Source organism: Apis dorsata, unplaced genomic scaffold, assembly GCF_000469605.1.
Source record: "Apis dorsata unplaced genomic scaffold, Apis dorsata 1.3 scaffold_631, whole genome shotgun sequence".
In the NCBI taxonomy this organism is placed as follows: Eukaryota; Metazoa; Arthropoda; class Insecta; order Hymenoptera; family Apidae; genus Apis; species Apis dorsata.
Window position 1 is genome coordinate 977,587 of NW_006263826.1, and position 21,247 is coordinate 998,833.

General features: G+C 28.0%; 4 protein-coding genes across 14 annotated transcripts in view; all 4 read right to left on the minus strand.

Moving 5' to 3' along the window:
* LOC102672274 overlaps window positions 1-12,975 on the minus strand; it is a 20,249-nt gene extending 7,274 nt beyond the window's left edge. Inside the window, exons 1-4 of the mRNA XM_006621581.2 lie at window positions 12,498-12,975; window positions 9,759-10,531; window positions 8,747-9,065; window positions 8,429-8,675 (exon numbers count right to left, since the gene is read on the minus strand). Of these exons, the coding sequence (XP_006621644.1) occupies window positions 8,429-8,675; window positions 8,747-9,065; window positions 9,759-10,531; window positions 12,498-12,505 (1,347 nt within the window). The 5' untranslated portion in view covers window positions 12,506-12,975. The remainder of the gene's footprint in view (window positions 1-8,428; window positions 8,676-8,746; window positions 9,066-9,758; window positions 10,532-12,497) is intronic.
* The window catches only part of LOC116186361, a 19,209-nt gene extending 1,238 nt beyond the window's left edge, over window positions 1-17,971 (minus strand). The window contains exons 1-3 of the mRNA XM_031513392.1: window positions 17,960-17,971; window positions 16,361-16,366; window positions 1,266-1,702 (exon numbers count right to left, since the gene is read on the minus strand). Coding sequence (XP_031369252.1) covers window positions 1,266-1,637 — 372 coding nt within the window. The 5' untranslated portion in view covers window positions 1,638-1,702; window positions 16,361-16,366; window positions 17,960-17,971. The remainder of the gene's footprint in view (window positions 1-1,265; window positions 1,703-16,360; window positions 16,367-17,959) is intronic.
* LOC102671958 lies at window positions 13,363-15,090 on the minus strand. Its single transcript, XM_006621580.2, has 5 exons — window positions 14,600-15,090; window positions 14,374-14,510; window positions 14,147-14,288; window positions 13,936-14,057; window positions 13,363-13,830 (listed from the first exon to the last, which is right to left on the minus strand). The coding sequence occupies exons 1-5, from the start codon at window positions 14,751-14,753 to the stop codon at window positions 13,405-13,407; spliced, it is 981 nt and encodes a 326-aa protein (XP_006621643.1). The 5' UTR covers window positions 14,754-15,090; the 3' UTR covers window positions 13,363-13,404.
* Window positions 16,214-21,247, minus strand: part of LOC102671281 (interference hedgehog-like) — an 8,337-nt gene continuing 3,303 nt past the window's right edge. For 3 of the 11 annotated variants that reach the window (XM_006621574.2, XM_031513390.1, XM_031513389.1), the window contains 6 exons: window positions 21,078-21,158; window positions 20,741-20,995; window positions 19,669-20,658; window positions 18,734-19,582; window positions 18,532-18,657; window positions 16,214-17,688 (listed from right to left, as the gene is read on the minus strand). In XM_006621574.2, the coding sequence (XP_006621637.1) occupies window positions 17,546-17,688; window positions 18,532-18,657; window positions 18,734-19,582; window positions 19,669-20,658; window positions 20,741-20,995; window positions 21,078-21,147 (2,433 nt within the window). In that variant the 5' untranslated portion in view covers window positions 21,148-21,158 and the 3' untranslated portion in view covers window positions 16,214-17,545. Of the gene's footprint in view, window positions 17,723-18,531; window positions 18,658-18,733; window positions 19,583-19,668; window positions 20,659-20,740; window positions 20,996-21,077; window positions 21,159-21,247 lie in introns of all 11 variants that reach the window. The other 8 variants (XR_422592.2, XR_004151341.1, XM_006621575.2 and 5 more) reach the window with 8 other exon arrangements.

Sequence of the window (21,247 nt, forward strand, 5' to 3'; positions counted from 1 at the left end):
ATTGTAACATAGCATACCTATCCACACCTTAAAAGTACTTTTGCGTCAGTAGCCGCTGATTTACGTCACGAATACTATTCAACTCTCAAATTTTGCATTCGAAAGGTGAAGTATATCTTGAAAAATAATACACTGTGAATTTTTATCGTACTTTGAATGAAGCAATATCGTTTTCCTAAATTTTTCAATTACAGTTCGATACATATCGAAACTACACTCGAAATTATTTAAAAATTACTCGTAAAATTATTCGTACTTGACGATCTTTTTTGCTTGGAGATGATCCAATGTTCACTTGAAGCTTGAAAAAATTTTCCAATTTAATTGGTTCAGACGCGTGAAAATTCAAGAGATTATAGTCGGCATTCCTCTTTTGAAGAAAACTAGAACGCAATCGAGAGGCGATCGAAGGTGGCCGATTAGGTAACATATGAGATCGAAAAGGGAACGGCCGTTAATTGAGGCTGCACTACCTCGTTGGGACCATGCTTTGATGGAATTGCAAAAACTCGATGAACTTCGAAGAAAAAATAGCTGACTGACAGGCCTCCATAGGAGGGAGTTGGTCAAGAATTTAGATCTGTGTGTTCATCGAGACGAACGAATCGATTGGTCAATCGATTCTCTAATCGATCATTCGACTGTCGACGAGTCTATATTTAATTACTCGTCGAATATTCCTAGGCATACGAAATGGAAGTGAAAACGATATCGATCGATTTCGAAAGTAAACTTCTCGATTGTGAATCGAAAAAGTTCCTCGAGGCTTTTCGATATATCATAAAGAAGACATATTAACGAATGATAAATGATCGAATAAATTTAATCGCGAAATAATACGATTAAAGTTTTTTTTTTGTCGTTTTTGATCCATTGTTGATTAAATTCTCTCTAACTTGATTAATTGTTAGAAAACTAGTGTCTTCTAGTTAAGGTATGATTGAGAGTCTCCGACATGTTTACACAGCAAAGAATAGACGATAATTAAAAAAAGATGCGGAATGGAGACAAGCCTCGAGGAAAGAATTAATTGTAAGAAGACCGTGCGAGCAGAAATTATGTTAACAGAAAAATATCTCGGTTATTTTTACAATCGCTAATATAACACATGTAATTATTTTATTATTACAAAATTCAATCAGAAATTTTTTGGCTAAAAATTCGATGAAAACTAATTACATTTTCCTCTTTCTTTTTTATACCAAATTCTAACCTCTTTAAGAAGAACTCGAAAGAATTTTTCTTAAAAAAATAAAATTATTTACCTTTTTTTTACCAACCACAGATGGATTACGTTGATAGTCATCAACGATTCCCAGCAAACAGTCGTCGCATTTGCAATAAACATTTCCACTAGATGTCGAATCACTGGATAAAAACGAATTATAAGTACTCGCACTATTTTGACTGTCCATCGAATCCGTTCTTCTCAACAAAATGTTCTTTCTCTTTCCCCCAACTCGGCCATCCGATTCATGAAGATCGTCACTTTCATGAAAATTTTGCTTTTCAATTTTCGCCAGAAGAATCTGTTCCATCAAGTTTAATGTTGGCGGCGTCGATAACGTAGGCGATGCAGGCGTCGTCGAGACGCCGCCTTTTAAATTCTCCACGTTGTTTTTCTTCTCTTGATCCATGTTGATCGAACGACTCACGCTCCTCGAATATAAGTTTCCACTCTGACCTATTATTATTATTATTACTCAGAGTTTACGAGATTCTTCCAGAATAAAATTTAGATTTTTTTTTTTCTTTTTCGCCATCGAGCTGAATATAATTAGGTATATACGTATTTCTAAGAATCAGCAAGGAAATTATAATGGATTATATATATTCCTTGATACTCTGGTTTAGATGTAAAAATTTTTTATTTCGAATCATTAGATTGAAAAAATTCCTTGGATGATCAGTAATTTTCAATTTGAATTTGAATTTTGAAATTCTGAGATTCTCCAGATCCTTCAAAGCGCCTTCTTCATCCTTCTCCGCACGATTTCTAACCTTTTCTCATGGATCTCGAGAATTACCACTTCATTGTTAATTCGAGAAATATAATGGACAAACTTTAACCACTAACACGTATAGTCACTCAACCTCCAGACTATTAATCCACAGTATCCACGTAAGTAAGATTTGTTCTTTCAAACAACGTTTTTCCCATCACTTTTTATAGATTCATCGTCAATCCATGCCAATGACTAGTTCTTCCTTCTCCATCTCGCCTTTCGTTTCTTTCTTCGTTCGCGAACTTTTGTCAACTCTTCTTTTTATCTAAAAAAAAATCCAATATCTTGACGAAGCTTGATCAAAAAAGCTTCAAAGCGAATTAAGGAAAAATCACCAGATCGAGGATCAATTTCTGTGAACCCTATTCGTGCTTCGAGAGCCTAGCACACACCACTGCTAAGAGCAGCAATTCTGTCATTCGAAGAAACGCGACCCAACCGATAATTCGATCCATCTTTTACATAACACGATTCCAATTAAAGGTAATTAAAATGAAACAGAGGATAAATATTCTCGCTCTTCTTAACAAGGGGAAGGATAGATATAACTTCGAGACTTTTTTCTTTCTTTTAGAACACACTCTGGAGATATCCTGAAATCGAATCAATTAGAAAATCAATGAAATAATTACAATTACACACAGTGTTTTGACGTTATTAATTGATTAATAATAATATAAAAAAAAAAGGAAGTAAATAAATTTCATCCTGCGATTCCTTCGAATTTTTCTCATCTTGAATTGATTTTTCCAAATAATTCGAATTTTTTTTTCAAAAAGGAAAAGGAAAAAGAAAGCAAGGAAGGCATCACGAACAAAATGTTCGGAGGCAGGCCCCGTTGCACAGTTTTCCTCCGAACTGACCTAAATTGACAGTTTCCTGTTACACCGTAGCCTCCACGATATAGCTAGGTTAAATTAACGCATGAAATAGCGACATCTAAATTGATTGTAGTATCGTCCAGGGCCGTTCATATCGTTCTTCTTCTTTCTTTTAAATAGATATTGGAATATTAATACTCGATTCATTACAGGGTATACAGAATTGTAGTTTCGACCACTTAACCTTTCATCGCAAATTTTTCATCCAAAAGAAATCATTCGTCGAAACGTATGTTCTTCGATACACAAAGTTAGAAGAAGAAGTGTAATAATACTGAAAGGATTGTAAAAAGAAATATAATTTCTATTTAAATTTATGGTAAAGAGAATATTTTAAATGTTTCTTTGATTTTAAATGAATCGTCTTACTGGACAGGAGACAAAGGGTGTTCAATTACGTTCTCTCGATATCGTTTTCTTGCATAATATAACCTATATTCGATTCGTTGATTGACGTAATGTATTTGTTTAGCTCCCTGACCGCAACTACCTTTTCTTGATTAGCTTCGAATGGTAACAATTCAATATTTCAATCTTGCCTCGGAAGTTGTTGTTGTTGTTGTAAATTGTTTCGAATCACTTAAAAAATTGCTGTTCAAGAATTTTGATGGAGCGAAACGTACGAATTGTAAAGTCAGAATTCATAAAATCGATAAAGATCCTTGAACATAAAAAAAAACAAATATTAAATCTAAATTTTGATATTTAGAAATATACTTACGATATAATGAGAGAAATTATTACAATAATATTGCTACCGAAGTAATCAAGACTGAAAGGTCTTTTTTTATGCTTCTTTCTATATATTATAAGAAATTAATTGCATAATCTTAAATTGTTATTATTTGATTAATTTTCTATTAAGCAATGAATCAATAAATTACCATAAATTTTGAAGTTAAAATGATCTTCAACCGGTATTCATTAAATAAAAGAAATATTAATCGATCCAATATGTAAATAACGTGTTTCGAAAGTAGAAATGAAAAGTAAGAAATTAAAAAAGTATTATTTACTGTTTCGATGTGGAAATATCGATTTTCCAATCAAATTAATCGATAACTCAGCGAAATGAATAATCGAAATGGCGATACGTGAAGATAGATAAGGAACAGCGTAATGCGACTCCTTAATATTCTTCTCGAGTCGATAAACTATCGAAGAGGAAACTAATCGAAATTGTGAACTGTCATCAAAGGAAGCTTCGACGAACACTTCATGTATGCAAAATGATATTTCGTTCGTATATTCAAATGAAAATTTTCTATTATTCCATTTGTGATTGTGAATTGCTTTTTTAATCGTCTTACGATAAAATCGCAATAATCGATCAGTCGCATTTATCGTTCTCTAGGAAATCAACAAAACAAAAGATTGCATAGTTGCATTTTAATTTCTCGAAACAAAAAATGTAATAAGAATAGATGTGTTTAAAATAAGTTTTAATAAAAATAGAAATATAATTCTTATTTTAATTTCGTTAATATAATTTTTAACAGTTTTTAGATAAACAATTAAAAAATTTTCACTCAAAGAGGAATCGCATTTATTCTTTTATTATCTATTAATGATAAATAGAAAGTATAATAATTATAATATAATCTATTAAATCTATTATTAAAACGAAAGATAACGAAATAAAATAAAAAAAAAGAGAGAAAAGAAAAATAAAAAAAAAGGGGGGAGAGGAATCAAGATATTCAAGTTTCGATATAATTTTACTTTCCCTCATAAAAAGGTCAGATAACATTAATGATCGATGTACAATTCCACGATTGAAGGTAAAGCGAAGTATCGCCTTTTTCGGGTCAGTCTCTGAGAAACAGGCGAACATTTCGAAAGCGAGAGACCGCAACAGAATTTTCAAGCGCCTGCGATATTATTTTCAGTCACGGCTGACGATGTATTATTCATAATGCGTTTGACATAGTCTCTACAATACGCGGTTCCATCGAACGAATGTCCTGTGACCTTTTTCGTTTTTTTTCGATATCTTTGCACGTACATACGTTAATAAACATATAATCTGATAACTTCATCAACGATCATTCAGAAGAATTTCACAATAATAATATATCATTTTTTTTAATAAAGTTTTTGAGGTTTCAAAAAAATTCACTAAAAATATTCGATTATCGGAACACTTATCAATATGATAAGAATTAAATAAGTTTGAAGAAAAAATTGAAGAATTCTGAAGAATTTTTAATTCTTTAAAAACCGATCTTAGTTATTTGTTATTTGAAAGAAAAAGTTTGATCGAATAATGATCTAAAAAATTTAGAAAATATTGAATTGTTAATATTGAAGCCACAAATGTTTTTTTCGCTGTTTCTATTATAAAGAATAATTAAAATGAAAACCAAAGTTGAAGTAAACACCTGTCTTTATCTATTTATCGATTTATCGATTTATGAATCTATTTATTCATCTGATGATTGTTAAATGTCACTAAATTCTTCGAGTTGTTTTTTTGAGTTACCTCAAAGAAAGTATATATGTATAAAAATAGTATTAGAATTAAATTCGAACCAAATATTTAATAACAATGAATCTTATTTTATCTTTTAAAATATTTAATAAAATTTAAGATGTATGTTTGAGTTATTTTAAAAATATCTTTTATCTCTTGTATGAGATCGTAATCACTCGAACTATTATTAAATATCATAAATCATTAAAAATGACAAAAAATTTACAAAATTACCTTACGATAATCGATATTCTTATGAAATATCTCCTTAAGATTACAATCTCCTTCAAGATCAATTTTTAACAAGTTCACCAAATGTTTTCTGCATTTTACGTGTTGACGAAATCGATGATGTTTCCTCCTCACATGTATCAACACACGGGTATAATTATTACTGCACAAAATCTTCATTGCAAGCAAAGAAGAAAACGTTGGCTCGCATAACTGCTTTTGCAGCGTATAAACGAGAAACTGACTGATTGTTCACCGCTGATTGCTATGACTATCAAGATATCGCTGCTTGAATGTTTTATCACATAACAATTTTCTGATAAATTTTTGTCTCATAAAATAAAAGTTTTGATTTTTATCTGATGACAACCTGATGAATCATGAAGTTTAGTATAAACAAAGTTATTAAGATTCACTAGGCGACATCTATGTGAAAAATCTACACAAATACACATATTTTACCTTTTTTGCTTTCTCCCTGAAAACTAATTGTTTCACAGATTGTTATGTGGTTCAGAATGAAAGATAACATCACGAGAAATAACATAATTTTCGTTCGACAATTTCAAAAAGAAAACTTTTTGTTATATATAAAGAAGGAACAATTTTGATTACTTTCCTAGAAATTTGAAGTTTTACAGAGATTCTTTTTTGTAATAAAAATCTTGTAGAAAAGAAAAATCTCTAGAATTTCTAGACTTCATTGAAAACAATGAATAGCATAGGCTGAAAATGATCCTCTTTTCTTTTTCCTACTGGAATATATATTGAATCATGTAACGCGTTAAAAATATCCAAAATATCTTCACTTGATTGTGTGTCACAACTATCTCATATGCACATACATAATATACAAGGTTTATTTAAATCACAATTCACTTCCATCGAGTCGAACAACTGTTTCTCCACTTTCACTGGAATTATATTTTTTCTTCCGTAAATACACAGATATCTTCTTTTATCAATCACTTTCTGAATAAAATTGATGAATCGTGTTTGAGTGATTCTCTCTGTAATTAGAAATGAACGAAGCCACGACAATATTTCCGATTCATAGCAATTCAGCTTTGAATCCTGAAATCGTGCAGCTCACATTTTGACAATGGCAATGAGCCATTCAATGTCCTATAGCACCGTTGCTGACACTGGCCGACAGATCCCTTGGAAAGCAGTGCCACCGACTGACTAACCGCTATCACTGATTCCAACTGACTGATCCCTATTACCACGGCCAATCGAATTACCACAGCTGACTGAAGAGATGTATTGGCTTACATTTTTACAAGTGAATACGACGAGAATAGAATATGATATTTGAAAGTAAAAATTTCGTCTTTATCGAACACTTTTAAATTGGATTATTTCTCTACACTTGTTGATGATCTTGGAAAAAAAAATTGAAATTGCATCAGTGGAGGAGGATGAAAGCTACTTAAAACTGTAAGTGTAAGATAAAAATTTAGAAAAAAATATATATTTGTAAAAATTTATAAACAGTAATATTTATGAATTGTTTTTTCCTTTCTATTCAATCAATTACATCACTGATGGTATTTTTAAAATATTGACTTTTTTTAAAACATTAAAACATTAATGATGCATTAATGAAAGGATTCTTGATAGAAAATTTATGAAAGTTGATTCAAACCAATCAAAAATTTAATCCAAAATAATCTTCAATATGAATATTTTATTAATCTTTAATATGAAGATATATATTTAATGAAATATTTAATTATTATAATAAGTGCTATAAGTATAAGTTACTTTTTTTTAATCATTAAATTAATCAAAAAATATATATTTAAAATTTTATAAACAAAAAGATATAAAGAAAACAATACCTATAAATGTTGCATTCCATTCTATGTTATATAGACATCGGCGGAATCCATACAATAAATGTATATACACAAAGTGAACGTATATACACGTGTATAACGAGTTTGTAAACAGGTTGATCCGATATGTTAAATGCCTGGGTTAATAAAGATAAGTATGCATGTATACACAAAAGAAAAGATATGCATAACAGATTCCAATAGTTATATAAAAAATATTCCTCCGATTGTTATAGTCTTACATGAATCTTAATTCAATTAGAATTTGCAATCAAAAGATCGCTATAATGATTTTTAACAATATGTATATTTTCCCAAAAATAATTCGAAATCTTTATCTTTTTTTTTTTATATATTAAAACAATTATTATTTTCTTAAAATTTCAAAGCTACAAAAAGAAATAATTAAAAATAGAAGAATGAAACACTGTTCAAGAAACATAAATATAATAGATAAAACAGATTTTTTTTCAATTCATTAATATTTTCTAAATAGGATATATTATTGAGATGAATTCTGTACCTCTTGACGAATGAACAGTCTATTTGTTCGCAAAATGGAGCGCAAGAAATATGACATTGCGCAAGATAAATTACGCGCTTGTTCGTGAGAAAACAATGTAACTTAACAGCGATATGACAAATTAAACATAGACTTTTTCTTTTGCTTTAACGTTGAAATATTTATATTTCTGGAATAGAAATACATTTCAGAAACGAAAACATTCGATTTGTATAAATTTTATTTATCCAATTTTCTTTTTCTTGCAATTTATTTATTTCTTAAAATAATAATTAAAATAGTTCTAGCTATTTAATTTTATCGATATTTAATTTAATAAATAAGTTTTTTTAAAATGAAAATAAATTAATGCGTAAAATAAAGAATTAAATACAAATTTGTTTCGAAATTTATGATCGTTCGTTTCTTCAGTGTTTTTCATTCATTTCAAAAGTTTACGATGAATAATAATGTTTTTTAATTCTAATACTTACTTTGGAAGATTTGACTGGTTGTAGTTCAACAACGTCTGACTCATCTCCGCTAAGACTAGATGTAGTGGAACAATCTGAAATTTTTCGTATAGGTGGAATGTCCAAAAGATCAATTTTCGTCTTTTCTTGTAAATTTGAAGAACTTTCTGGTATATATTGTGTAAATTGTTGTGTATTGTGCTTGGAATAATAAATTTCAGTGGAACCCAGGCAAGAATTTCTTCTATTTTCAGATTCATTGAAGTTTCTAAATAATATTTATGTTAATAAACTGTTAAACTCTAATATAAAAGGATAAAGGAATATAAAACTAAATACCTTATAACAGCATTCATAGAATCAAGGCACAAACAACAGGAGTCCGAATGTCTTCTACTACGACAGACTTGTAGGAACTGTGTATCCAAAGATTCACGAATTTCATCACAATCTAAGCAAGAGCAACTGCTTGCTTGGCTAGGAGTACTACTAATCCCTTCATATTTTTCAAGATCAAGATCATTTCTTTCTAGTTTTTCATCCAGATAAGAATAATCAGAATAATCACTGACAACTACACTTGGTGTTCTCCAATATCTAAGTCTTCCATCATTATGATCTGATTCGTTTCCTTCTACCATATTTGAACCATCCCATCCTGGAAAAAGTTTTTCATAAATTTCAACTTATAATATATTCAATTTTTAAAAAATAATCTTTCTTCAATTTATAAATATAAAAATATATTTTGTATGAAAATTTTTGAAAATTCTCTTTAAAAATTCTTAGAATTTTAAATTTCATCTATATTAGATATAGAAGCATTTATATAATAATAAATAATAAGTTTCAATGAAGGCAAAAAAAAAAAAATTTACATGTATTTCTATATTTTTGATAGAAGAATTTTAATTATGTCATCATTAGACAGATTAACATAGAAAGAATACGTAAAGCAAAAAAAAAAAGAAAAAGGGCAATGATGTTGTTGACACTCCACGCTTGGTCCGGATTGTGTTTTCAATGAATTCTCCCCTCCTCTTGTAATGTATTAAAAAGAGCAACTAGTGGCATACCATCCTCCTCACCTTTTATTTGATCCTCGTCGCTCAATACAGCACTATCGGAACTATAGCATCTAGCAACACGTAGTTTGTGTCGTTTCTGTTGGTGCGTGGTAAGCGATAATCTTTCGTAACTGTCCGCCCTCGCATATAGACAAAAACAAAAAGAAAAAGGACAATGATGTTGTTGACACAGCACGCATGGTCAGGATTGTGTTTTCAATGAATTCTCCCCTCCTCTTTTAATGTATTAAAAAGAGCAACTAGTGGCATACCATCCTCCTCACCTTTTATTTGATCCTCGTCGCTCAATACAGCACTATCGGAACTATAGCATCTAGTAACACGTAGTTTGTGTCGTTTCTGTTGGTGCGTGGTCAGCGATATATCTTCGTCACTGGCCGCCGTCGAATCGAGACTCCAGCAACGGGCTATCGATCCTTTTCTTCGATCCGAATCCGTCTCAATACCTTCATCATTTGGCGGACTCTTACTTAAAGACCGCACTATCGGTATCCTAATTGTGTCAAATTCGTCGTACGTTTCGTTCTCCTCGACAGGATCAACGATATTCTCTTCAGCATTTTGTTCCTTCTTTGACTTCATCGTAATTTTGTTATTTCCGGCGTTTTTTTCATCGAATAATCGTTCTAAACCTCGCACTAAATCGCATACTGATGAACCGGTATTATTCTCAACCGCGTACTGATTCTTCACAATGCCGACGCGTCGTTTTCGTATAATTTGCGTGTTCGAGGACAATGGGTCAACGGTTTGCTTCCGAGATGAATCTTCTGTGATAATAGATACTTCTTTTCGCTTTTCACACAACTGTCTTTTTAACAGCTGTCTTAATTGTATCGCTCCAAATGCCAAGGAATGAACGTTATGTCGACCGTTTCGACGAGAGGATATGCATTGTCCTCTCAACAACACTCGGTTGCGCGATATTCGATTTGAAATACGAGAGACACATCCCGCACTGATTCTGAACCAATCGCGGCTGCGGCGTTGATGATAGTAGAGGCCGCCATGTTCGATTCCATGAACCATATGAGAGCTAGATGGAAGATGTAACTTGATCAACTGACCTGATTTGAATAATAGACCGCAATTCGACTTAAAAAAATTACGATCTTCTGAACTAGTATCATTCTCTTCTTTGTTTCTTCTTTCGTTTATAAGCAAATTTTGAATATATGGAATTTGATTTTTGTCATTATAGAATATATACATTAAATTCATAAACTTTGGAATATTTAGTTTTTCATTTAACAAATTTTTCATTATATTACATTTAATGTTAATTTATAATTAATTTACGCTGATGATATCATTTAATATAAATGTTTGACTAAATAAAAAAAACATGATTCGAAATTAAAAAATGTATAAATACGACTTATTACAATTTTTTCATTTTTATAATAATTCCCTTTATAATATATTGATTATAATATATTAATACGCTAATTGATTTGCACATATAAAAAATATTATTTGAATTATTATTATTAATTATATATTTATTACATTTTATATATTATATATTTATTTAATGACCTCATTTTATTTCATACATTGGTGACTATACATAAAAATACAAACTACTTTTACTTGTATTTTTCAAGCAATATAAATTTGTTTAATATCATACCATCATAAACTCTTATCTAGTCTCATAATTATACATTATATTTTTTTTTATAAAATGATTTTATTTTAATATCTGTTATTTATTTAGTTTTTCATTAATTTACAATAATAATAAACATTATAATAATCTAATATCTTTAATAATAAATATTAATAATCTGATTATAATGAAATATTTTATCAATAACATTTTTACAATCATATATATTTATTTATGCACAAAAGCTATTTTTTTGTAAAAATAGATATCGCAGGAAGAATCAAAGAACAAATTAAGGAATGTATATCCGGGTCGAAGAAATGTGAAGAGAAAGATGCACAGAAGATATGCCAGGGTTGCTTCTTGCTCTTTCGATTGACGTCACAAGTGCGTCATTGGAAGTAAAGAAACAAGAAAGTGCGATAATGATCACGATTGCATTGCAACAACCATAGTGCCCGGTATCGTTTGATTCTTTCTCTTTCTCGACAATCGGTCCATTATCTCGTCAGTTCAAGTGCCCCTTGGCCACTTGAGCCTATCTGTGCTGCTACTGTGTTTCGTTCGACTCTGTGTTCATTCTACGAAGTAACCATGTACAGAATAATGAGTAGAGCAGTGAATTTTTTTTCTATCATTGTCTTCTTTTATCACCCACGCATTATTTTTTATAGATCAAGAATGGCTGTTAATTACATATAATGATAAACATTTACAAAAAGATAAGATTAAAATATAAAATCTGTAATATTTTTTCATTATTAAAGAAAAAATAAGATTTAATATGTGAGTGAAATTTTAAAGTTTGAAAAAGAATAGTAAAAAACAAAAAATGATTTCAATATGTATTTTACATTTTTTTAGTTAAAATTATTATTGTAAAATAATAATCATCACTTAATCATAAATATTCATATTTTATATTTAATAAATGGAAATAATAAAATATTTATAAAAAGAAATGATAAAAAGAAATGTTTTTAATTTTTTGTTTGTTTTTTTTTTAAATTTTTTAAAAAGAATAATTTGTTAAGAAAATTCAATGAAGAATATAGGGCAATATTTTATTATTTTTATAAGTCAAAAAAATCAAAAATATATTTTTGACAATTTTTGGCAAAATTAAGTTGATCTAAGGCTAATGATTTATACTAATGATTTCCGAATAAATAACATATATTATCATAATTCGTTCATATAAATTTCTCATATATAATAGGGTACAATTTGATAAATTTACAATCAAATTGAAAATGATTTTATAGGTACAAGAATATCAAAAATTATTACATTCATTCATGCATAATCCATATTATTATAGCATGCATACAATTTAAAAATAAAAGATATATGTCATTTTAAATTTTTAATGTTATTATACAATTCTTACCTGTCCATTTTGATGTTATACTCTGCATTTTATTCCCGACTGACAACATAAAAATAATTGTAAACAATTTTAATAAAAATTAATATAAAATTAATATAAAAATGCAACAGAAAATTTTTATGTATGAAAATCATTTTTTATAATTAATTTTGAACACATTTAGACCACAGAATAATCTAACTTTTGAACTAAAATCTAAGTAAATTGATTGGACATTATGAATGTTCATTGTTCTCGCTTCACGAATATTAATTTTTAATTGTAATAATTGAAGTAAAAGCTATATATGAAATAACTGTACGTCAATCGTAGCTGATGGCCAACTGAACTCAAGATTTGAACTTGACCACTCCGCGGTAACTACCTATATTTCAGTTCCTGTATAAAGAGAGGGGGATTTATTGCATTAAAATCGGTCTCTAAAAGGGAAGCTTTTCACCTACAATTGACGCAAGAACCATTTTAACTATATATTTTTTTTTAATCTCTTTATTGTACCATTATATTTTTTTGAAGTTTTTTTTATATTATTTCAGAAAAATAATCGAATTTCGAATTCTAATGACCATCATTAAAGAGAAATTCCTTTAACAAAATAATTTCTTAATTAGATGAGTTTATCATTAATTTTATATAATATAATATAATAGAATATATAGTATAATAAAATATAATTATATAATGCATATAATAGATATTAAAGATAAAAAAAATATAAGAAATAAATATGTAACATAGATAATTATTTTTAATATCTATCATATAATATATATCTAATTTTTGGAATTTTTTAATCAGTTTACTTTATCTTTTTGTTTTATAAAATAATAAAATAATGGTTTTCTAAATAAATTTAAATAATATATTGTTTTACATAACATTTATACATTTACAATTTTTTGTGTTTTTATAATACTTCATAAAATTTAATATCTGGATTTTCAGTGAATTTTATAAATATTTGAGATTCTTTTTTATATTTTTTTGATTTGTAAGATTTTATCCATTTATCTAGTATTATTCCAGTTTTTAAATGTTTGAAAGTAATTTCAATAGATGGCTTAGTAATTAGAATTGTTCCACTTTTAATGTTAGTTTTCAAAAACTTCCAAATTTTTATATGTTCTAATTCTGAAACATAAAACTCAAATGGATTATTTATAATGATGATATCACTTTTCTCTATTATATCAGGACACATCTCAATTCTTTTATTCACAATTTCAATACGATCATTCATGTTGTATTTATTTACTATATCACACTGTAATGAACAAAGTTCTTTATTCATTTCAACTCCAATGATTTTTTTGGCAGATGTAAATATGTGTGCCTATATAAAAGATTTAAACAATTATAATATATTTACTTAATATACTTATAATATACTTGTTTAATAAACATTTATTTTAACAAAAAAAGAAAAAGAAATAATTACTCCATATAAAACAGCACCCAATCGAGACCCTATATCAAGTAAAACTTTTTCTTTCAAACATGGTAAAATATTATGAAATATATACAACATATCAGATACTGACATGGAATGTGATATAATATCTAAAATCAAAATCACTTGGTTTTAATCAAACAATAATTAAAAAAGTATATATATGTATAATTAAAAAAAAAAATTGATTTTTTCTTACTATATTGTTTTACATTAGTAGATCCACAGTCGGAACAATATAAATTATTCAATTCTCCCTTTTCTATAAGTTCATCTACTTCTTCATCATCATAAAGAAAAGCATCAATATGTTTTGTTGATTTATTATCACAGTCTGAATTCTGCAGAGTTATGGAACTTATGACATTTTTTGAAATGTATAAAAAAATAAAAATATAAGTTTTCTCTATTTTTAAAATAACAGACCTCTCCAATTATTGGTGGTACAATGTGTTCTGAGGGAAATATACCATCAAATGGTATTCTATCTTTGATATCAATAATAATTTTTTTTATTTCATTTAATTTTTTTTCCTGCAAACTACATTCCTTATTACAATTATCTAAAAAAAAGTTTTGTTTGTATTCTCGTGTTTGTTATTCACTATTATCATGACTTATTGTGTATACTGCATTAGTATGTTATATATACCATTTGAAACAGATTGAATGTTTATTTCTTGAGGTTTCCAATTATCAGTAATAAATGATAAAAATACTTGTTTATCGACCGTATTTAATGAACGCATAATAGTTGTGAATATTTCTATAGCATTTTGAACAGACATGTTAATATTCATATCCATACAATATGTAAGTTGGTAAGTTGAATCTTAAAACAGCATAAATATAAGAAAACTAATAATGTATTTACAGGATACTAATATATTCGTAGTATTTCCTTGGGTTTTAAAGATTACACAAACACAAATTGGTATAATAAAAATGTTGGTTAAGACTTATTTAAGTTATAAGCAATTGAAGTTTGCATTAAACGAAGTATTAAACAGAGCAATTGAATTTAGCGTTAGATGGAGATAAAATGAGATAGTTCTATCCCATCATATAGATATCTCACTCTATGTTCATTTTCATCTGACGCAAACTTCAACTAAATAAATCTTGATACTGATATTTTTTTTATTAACTTTTATTGTGACCTCTGGAATCAATACTTCTGGAACCAATACCTAAAGGTATTTTGTATAAATGAATGGAATTAATTAATATATGTGGAATATCTTTGAATTGATTTTAAACAAATAAAAAAATCGGTATACAAAAATATTGCTTGAATTTTATTAAGTAATAAACTATTTAATTTACATAAAGAGAGTTGGAAATAAATGCATGATGATACGAAGATAATGAAAATAGAATGGAGAGTTTTTCTTTCCATTTCGCTTCATTTAATGCAAATTTCAATGGCTTATAACTTAATAAATAAATTTTAATCGATATTTTTGTATTTGTTTTTATCTTTAGAATTGATCCGCCAAAGATATCTCACAAATATATTAATACTTTGTATATTTCGTTTTTTCATTCGTTTATTATCATGTGAAGTTAGTAGATGTGAAATTTTGATCAATACACATCTTTATTTTTATAATTATGTTATATATATTAGAATAACCAATCAGATTAATATTTTTTCTAATTGCCAATTATGTATAGTAATTTAATTGATTTTAATATTTTAATTAAAATAAACAAATTTTATAATGTTCTTGTATATTTGAATTTTACACTAAAAATAACTTAGTAGAAATACCATAAAATTCAAATTAAAATTAATTAATTCAAATGAAGTTTCATTGACTTGAAATATATAAAATAAATTCTATTTTTTATATTACAGAATATTTATTTAAAAAAAAAAGAAAAAAGAAAAAATTAAGTACAGAAAATGTTGATATGCATACATATATATGTATATATATATAATTATATATATATAAATAATTAATCTTAATAGTAATCTCTAAAGGCAAGATGTAAGGCACAATATGCTTTTTTATAAAATTCGATTCTAGTATATACAAAAATTTACTCTCATTTCCGCTTACAAAATCTTTTAACTTTATGAATTATTACGATTGTTCTTTTTAAAATAAAAAATTTAAATAAGTAACATTATACTACAAAATATGTTATATAAAATGTAAAAAATATTATATAAATACCTATTTACAAACTTTTACGATTTTCTTTTTTGATATCGAAATTTTTACTAATAGAAATTAATATTTTTTTCACATAATTCTTAAACTTTTTGATTCATCGTAAAGCTTTATTACCGTCAGAAAATTAATTGATTGCTAAAAAACTTACAATATCTAATTCAATGCTAGGAAAATACTGTTATTACAAGTTAAATCCTTGATATTATATAACAAATACTGTTAGCAACATATTACTGAATTATTTCTATTATTTTAGCAGCAATTCATATGAGATTCGTTTTAATATAAGAATGAATCTATTAAAATTATTATTTTATCAATTTCAACATCATAATGTATGAATAAATATAATATATATAATGCAATATAACGATAATTTAAAAAAAAAAAATTGAAAATTTCATTCTATCGCAATTTAGCAAGTTTAAAAATTTCAATAATATCAAATAATATTCTAAAGCATAATAAAATACAAAATATATAGCACAGCTGTCTTTTTTATGAGGCACAATATCATTCATCCTAAATTCAACGTAATTACTAATGTATTTACAACATAAAATAATAAACGCTAATTAATTTAAATCAGGAAACAAACATAACTTAAAAGCTGCCTGGATTAAAATTAATATAAAAATATGATAAATATCACGAAAATGAATATAATTCAATTACGAAATTATGAATTTCTGGTATACGTCTAATTAATTCCAAACTCACTAATTATCAGACTGTCAAATGGGTATATATAATAAGAGAGCGATAAAAATATAGAAATAAAAAAAAGAAATCAAAGAAGATATTAGACAGGTACTTTGCAAATTTTAACCATTTCATGATCGATCACGAATTCCTTATTCTATCTTGAGCTTTAAAAAATCGCAATTTACCGTGCAATGGGAAAAATTGAATTCGTAATATACGATCGTTAGGCAAATACGTGTCTAACAATTTCGATCGAAATATTTGAGCATACCTATTATGACACCCTGTAACTGTCTTGAAATGGATTATTCATTTGTAAATCTAACTGATGACTAAAGTTTCTTTAAAGTCTCACTAAAAAAAAATATCATTGCAGTATTAACGTTTGTACATCTTTGTCTTGATTCTTGTCACAACGGAAATATTGGCGTTCTTTATAAAAGTTTGATGTAACTTCTATCTGAAAATATATGGCCTGAGTACGAGGATTTTTCGAAGCACATATAAAATGGTTGTTTGCAGAGAAGCTGTTCGATAGCGATCCTTGGAGCAAAGAGAGATCTCAGTCTATTGATCTTCACTGGTCAGTTCCAACAGTATCACTGTTATGGTTGTTGTTGCTGTTGTTTTGTCCATTAAGAAACGAAGCCATTTCCATCTGCGACTGTTGTCCGGTCTGTTTAGAAACATTTCGCTTCTTTCAAATTTCACTCACAAAGAAGCATGGACATATAGATAATATATAACGTACGTATGTGATGTTCGGAAAATACAAAAGAAAAGCGGCTTCCAGAGAGAGTGCAGAGAATGTGCAAGTAGAATTTAAAGAACACGCGACCAATGGCTAAAGCTAGAAAAAACTAATCTTCTTAATATCGAGTAGTCTGAAAGCAGAAACACGTTAGTTGAATATAGATATAGTCGCGTGCAAAAGTAAGAAGAAAGAAAAAGACAAAAAATGCAAAAACTAACAAAGAAATTTAAAAAAAGAAGAAAGAAAAAATTTATAGGAGGAATACAATGAAGCACAAAACGAAAAAAGATGCCACTTTTAAATAAAATGGCATGTATCTGTAGATCCATTACTCGATTCATTTCGAGTCTAATCATCTAAATAGCACTTAATCAAGTTTGATGATAATAATTGTCAAACCAATGCGCTATTCTTGATAGTAACCTTGGGGATATATAAATAGATATTGCGATTTAACATTTATGTCAATTTATCCATTATATGGAAAAATAGAAGCATGAACGGAAGGTTAAATATAAAATTTCTGATGAAAATAAAGCATTTATATACATAGCCACTGTATGAAGATATGACTTGTTTACTTTCTATCGAAATTATTTCATAAAAATATAAATGTAATCTAAGTTTAGAAAAAATTATCAAATTATTTTTTTTGATTCTTAGTTATTTTAGAATTTCATTTCAATTATTTTTCAAAAATACAAGCTAATAGAACATACGATGGTACGATTAATAATATAAATATTAATAAGATAAGAGTGGCTATATATGCTAAAATTGCAAAATTTTTATGCGCCTAATGTACTATACACAGTCAGAAAGTCAGAAACTAGATTCAAAATAGGAAAGATAATAAAAAATTTTCCTTTCTTTTTTCAAATCTAGTTCTGAGTCATTCTTTTTCTTTGATAAAGCGGCAGTATTAATATTGCTACTTACAAATACCGACCTTAGGCTGTATTATATCTTCAGATGTATCAAGACCAGCAAGTGGATTTGAAGTTATGTTTATTTTTGAATCAGTTACTCCACCATTCATTATTCTTCCATTTGTTATTGGTTTTCCTAAGATAAAAAATGAATATTCAATTTTTTATGTAATTTATACTGTTTTTTGAGATATAATAATATTAAAATATACCTTCACTTTGCGATGATTCTCGACTTTGTTTGTATTTTGTTCTTTTATATATTACTGCAACTGCAGTTAAACTACCTAGCAAGGTTGATCCTCCGAGAACTCCGCCAATTATGGCATACATATTCACATTTTTATCGTCTGCAGGTCTTACGCGATTATCTAATGTTAAATTGCTACTATGATCATTTCGATTATTGTAATTATTATGTTCATTCATGTTCAAAGATTTTTTTGTTTTTTGTCGAAGAATTTGAGAAAATTCTGAAGCAGCATCCACAGAAAAACTTTGCACTTTAAACTCGTATGTCGTATCTGGTTGCAAGTGAGAAATAGTTATATTGAAAGAATCTTTGCCTTCAACTGTAGTTTTTATATAATCTCCAGCTGTAGTAGAGGCTCGATGGTATACATAAAAACCATCGATATTTGCCGATTTATCTGAATTTTGCCAAATGAGTAATACTTCATGCGGACCTAAAGCCTCAGTATTCGTTAATAAAGGTATAGGCATTTTATTACTTTCGATTCCACCATCTTTGTTAAGATGAAAACGTACGGAATTTGGACTAAGTTTATTATCATTGTTTGAATAAACTGCAGCAATTCTAAATCGATAAGTATGATCAGGTTGTAAATCGGTTACTTCAAAAGCCCGTACATTATTCGGTATTTCTGAATTTGCAGTCATCCATTTGGCTTGTTTGCCATTCATCTTTTGTCCAAGTTCTCGATATTGAACTTTAAAAAATTGAATTGGCAGTCCTGTATTTTCAGGTACAGACCATCTAACCATTACGGACACATCTGAAAGTCTTGTGACATTTGGTTGATTCGGTGGTACTAGCACCGCTAGAAATATATAAGACATGATAAAAATAAAATAAATAATAATGATTTATACGCAATAAAATGTATAAATGTATGTAACAAATTACCAGTGCCTTTATGTTTCCCTTCCTTACTTCTTCGTCTACCTCCTCCTCTAGTGTGTTTATGTTTTGAATTAGAAATTCCATAATCCTGTCTGATTTCTGTTGTTCCAATATGTTGTTTAGGATTTACTCTTAGCAAATTGCAACCAGAATGAGACCCATATTCGTTACTTGCAACACACTGGACAATACCAGCATGTTTTTTCTCAACTTCAGATATAAGAAGTGTAGAACCTTTGATTTCCACATTATCACTAGGTATTAAAGATTCTCCATTAATTAACCATTCAATTTTTGGTTGTGGTTCGCCAGTTACTGCACAAGAAAGTTCTAATTCTCCACCTTCAGAGAATGTGGATGCTTTCGGTGGTTTAATTACTTTTGGAGCTTCCATGACTTTTAATATAATTACAGATTTTATATGTGCATTATTGCTACTCCACATACAATCATACTCTCCTCTGTCTGATGGCTGAACATTAATTATCATTAAACCTATCAAATTTTTTATGGAATTTGATGGTAATGGACTGCCTAATCTACTCCATGTAACAGAAGGTACTGGATAACCAGCACCAAAACATTCTAATGTTATATTTTTGCCCCGTAAAACTTTGTATTCTGTTTGTGGTTGTTTAACAAAATATGGTGCTAAAAAACTAATATTTTTATGTACATTTAAAATTGTTTTATAATTACTTGAATATATTTGTGTAGTTATATAATTGCTAACAGTGCAATGGTAAGATCCACTATCTGATATTTTAGCATTCTCAATGATCATAGTTTTGCTACCAATTATATTAACATTTTGTATGAGATTATTGTTTTTATAAAACTGAACTATTGCTTCTGGTGCAGAATAAGGTACAGGACATGTAATAGGTACAATATTTCCTGTTGGAACATTTATAATAACATCATTTTTATCAGAAAACTTGTGTAGTGTAGCTAATGTTAATCTTGCCGGATCAGAAGCTAAACCACTTGAACCTAGAAATATTAGATGTATTATTTATATATATTTTTAATATTGAAAATAAAATCTTAAATTAGATAAAATATAAAATATTACCATAAAAAGCTATACAACGATAATCTCCGGCTTTCGATTCATTATCAAATTTTACCACATGCCTAGATGTTTTGCCACCATTACTAATTGTGTGAAAAACTGGCAACCATTTATCTGAACTCAATGGTCTATGGCGCCAAGAAAAACGTTCTGCGCCAAGATTCAAATTACATTCAAAATTCACGTCATCGCCTATTGGTGCATCCAGTGGTTGTGGATGTCTGGTAAAAGACATGCCTAATTCCTGCCTTTGCCCTGTCAATATTAATTGTAATATATTAATATATATATTTAATGTATTTATATGCAATATATTGAAAATAAGAAAAAAACTTACCATATACAAGACTGGCTAAGACATAAAATAGAATCGTAACAATGCCACATGGAAAGGGCACAGATCGCATCTTGACACATTCTATAAGCAAGGAAAATAGAAATTCATTGTATTAGTTATTGAATTCTTTTTCAATTCAGTTTTTTTTCTTTAAAAAAAAAAAAAAAAAA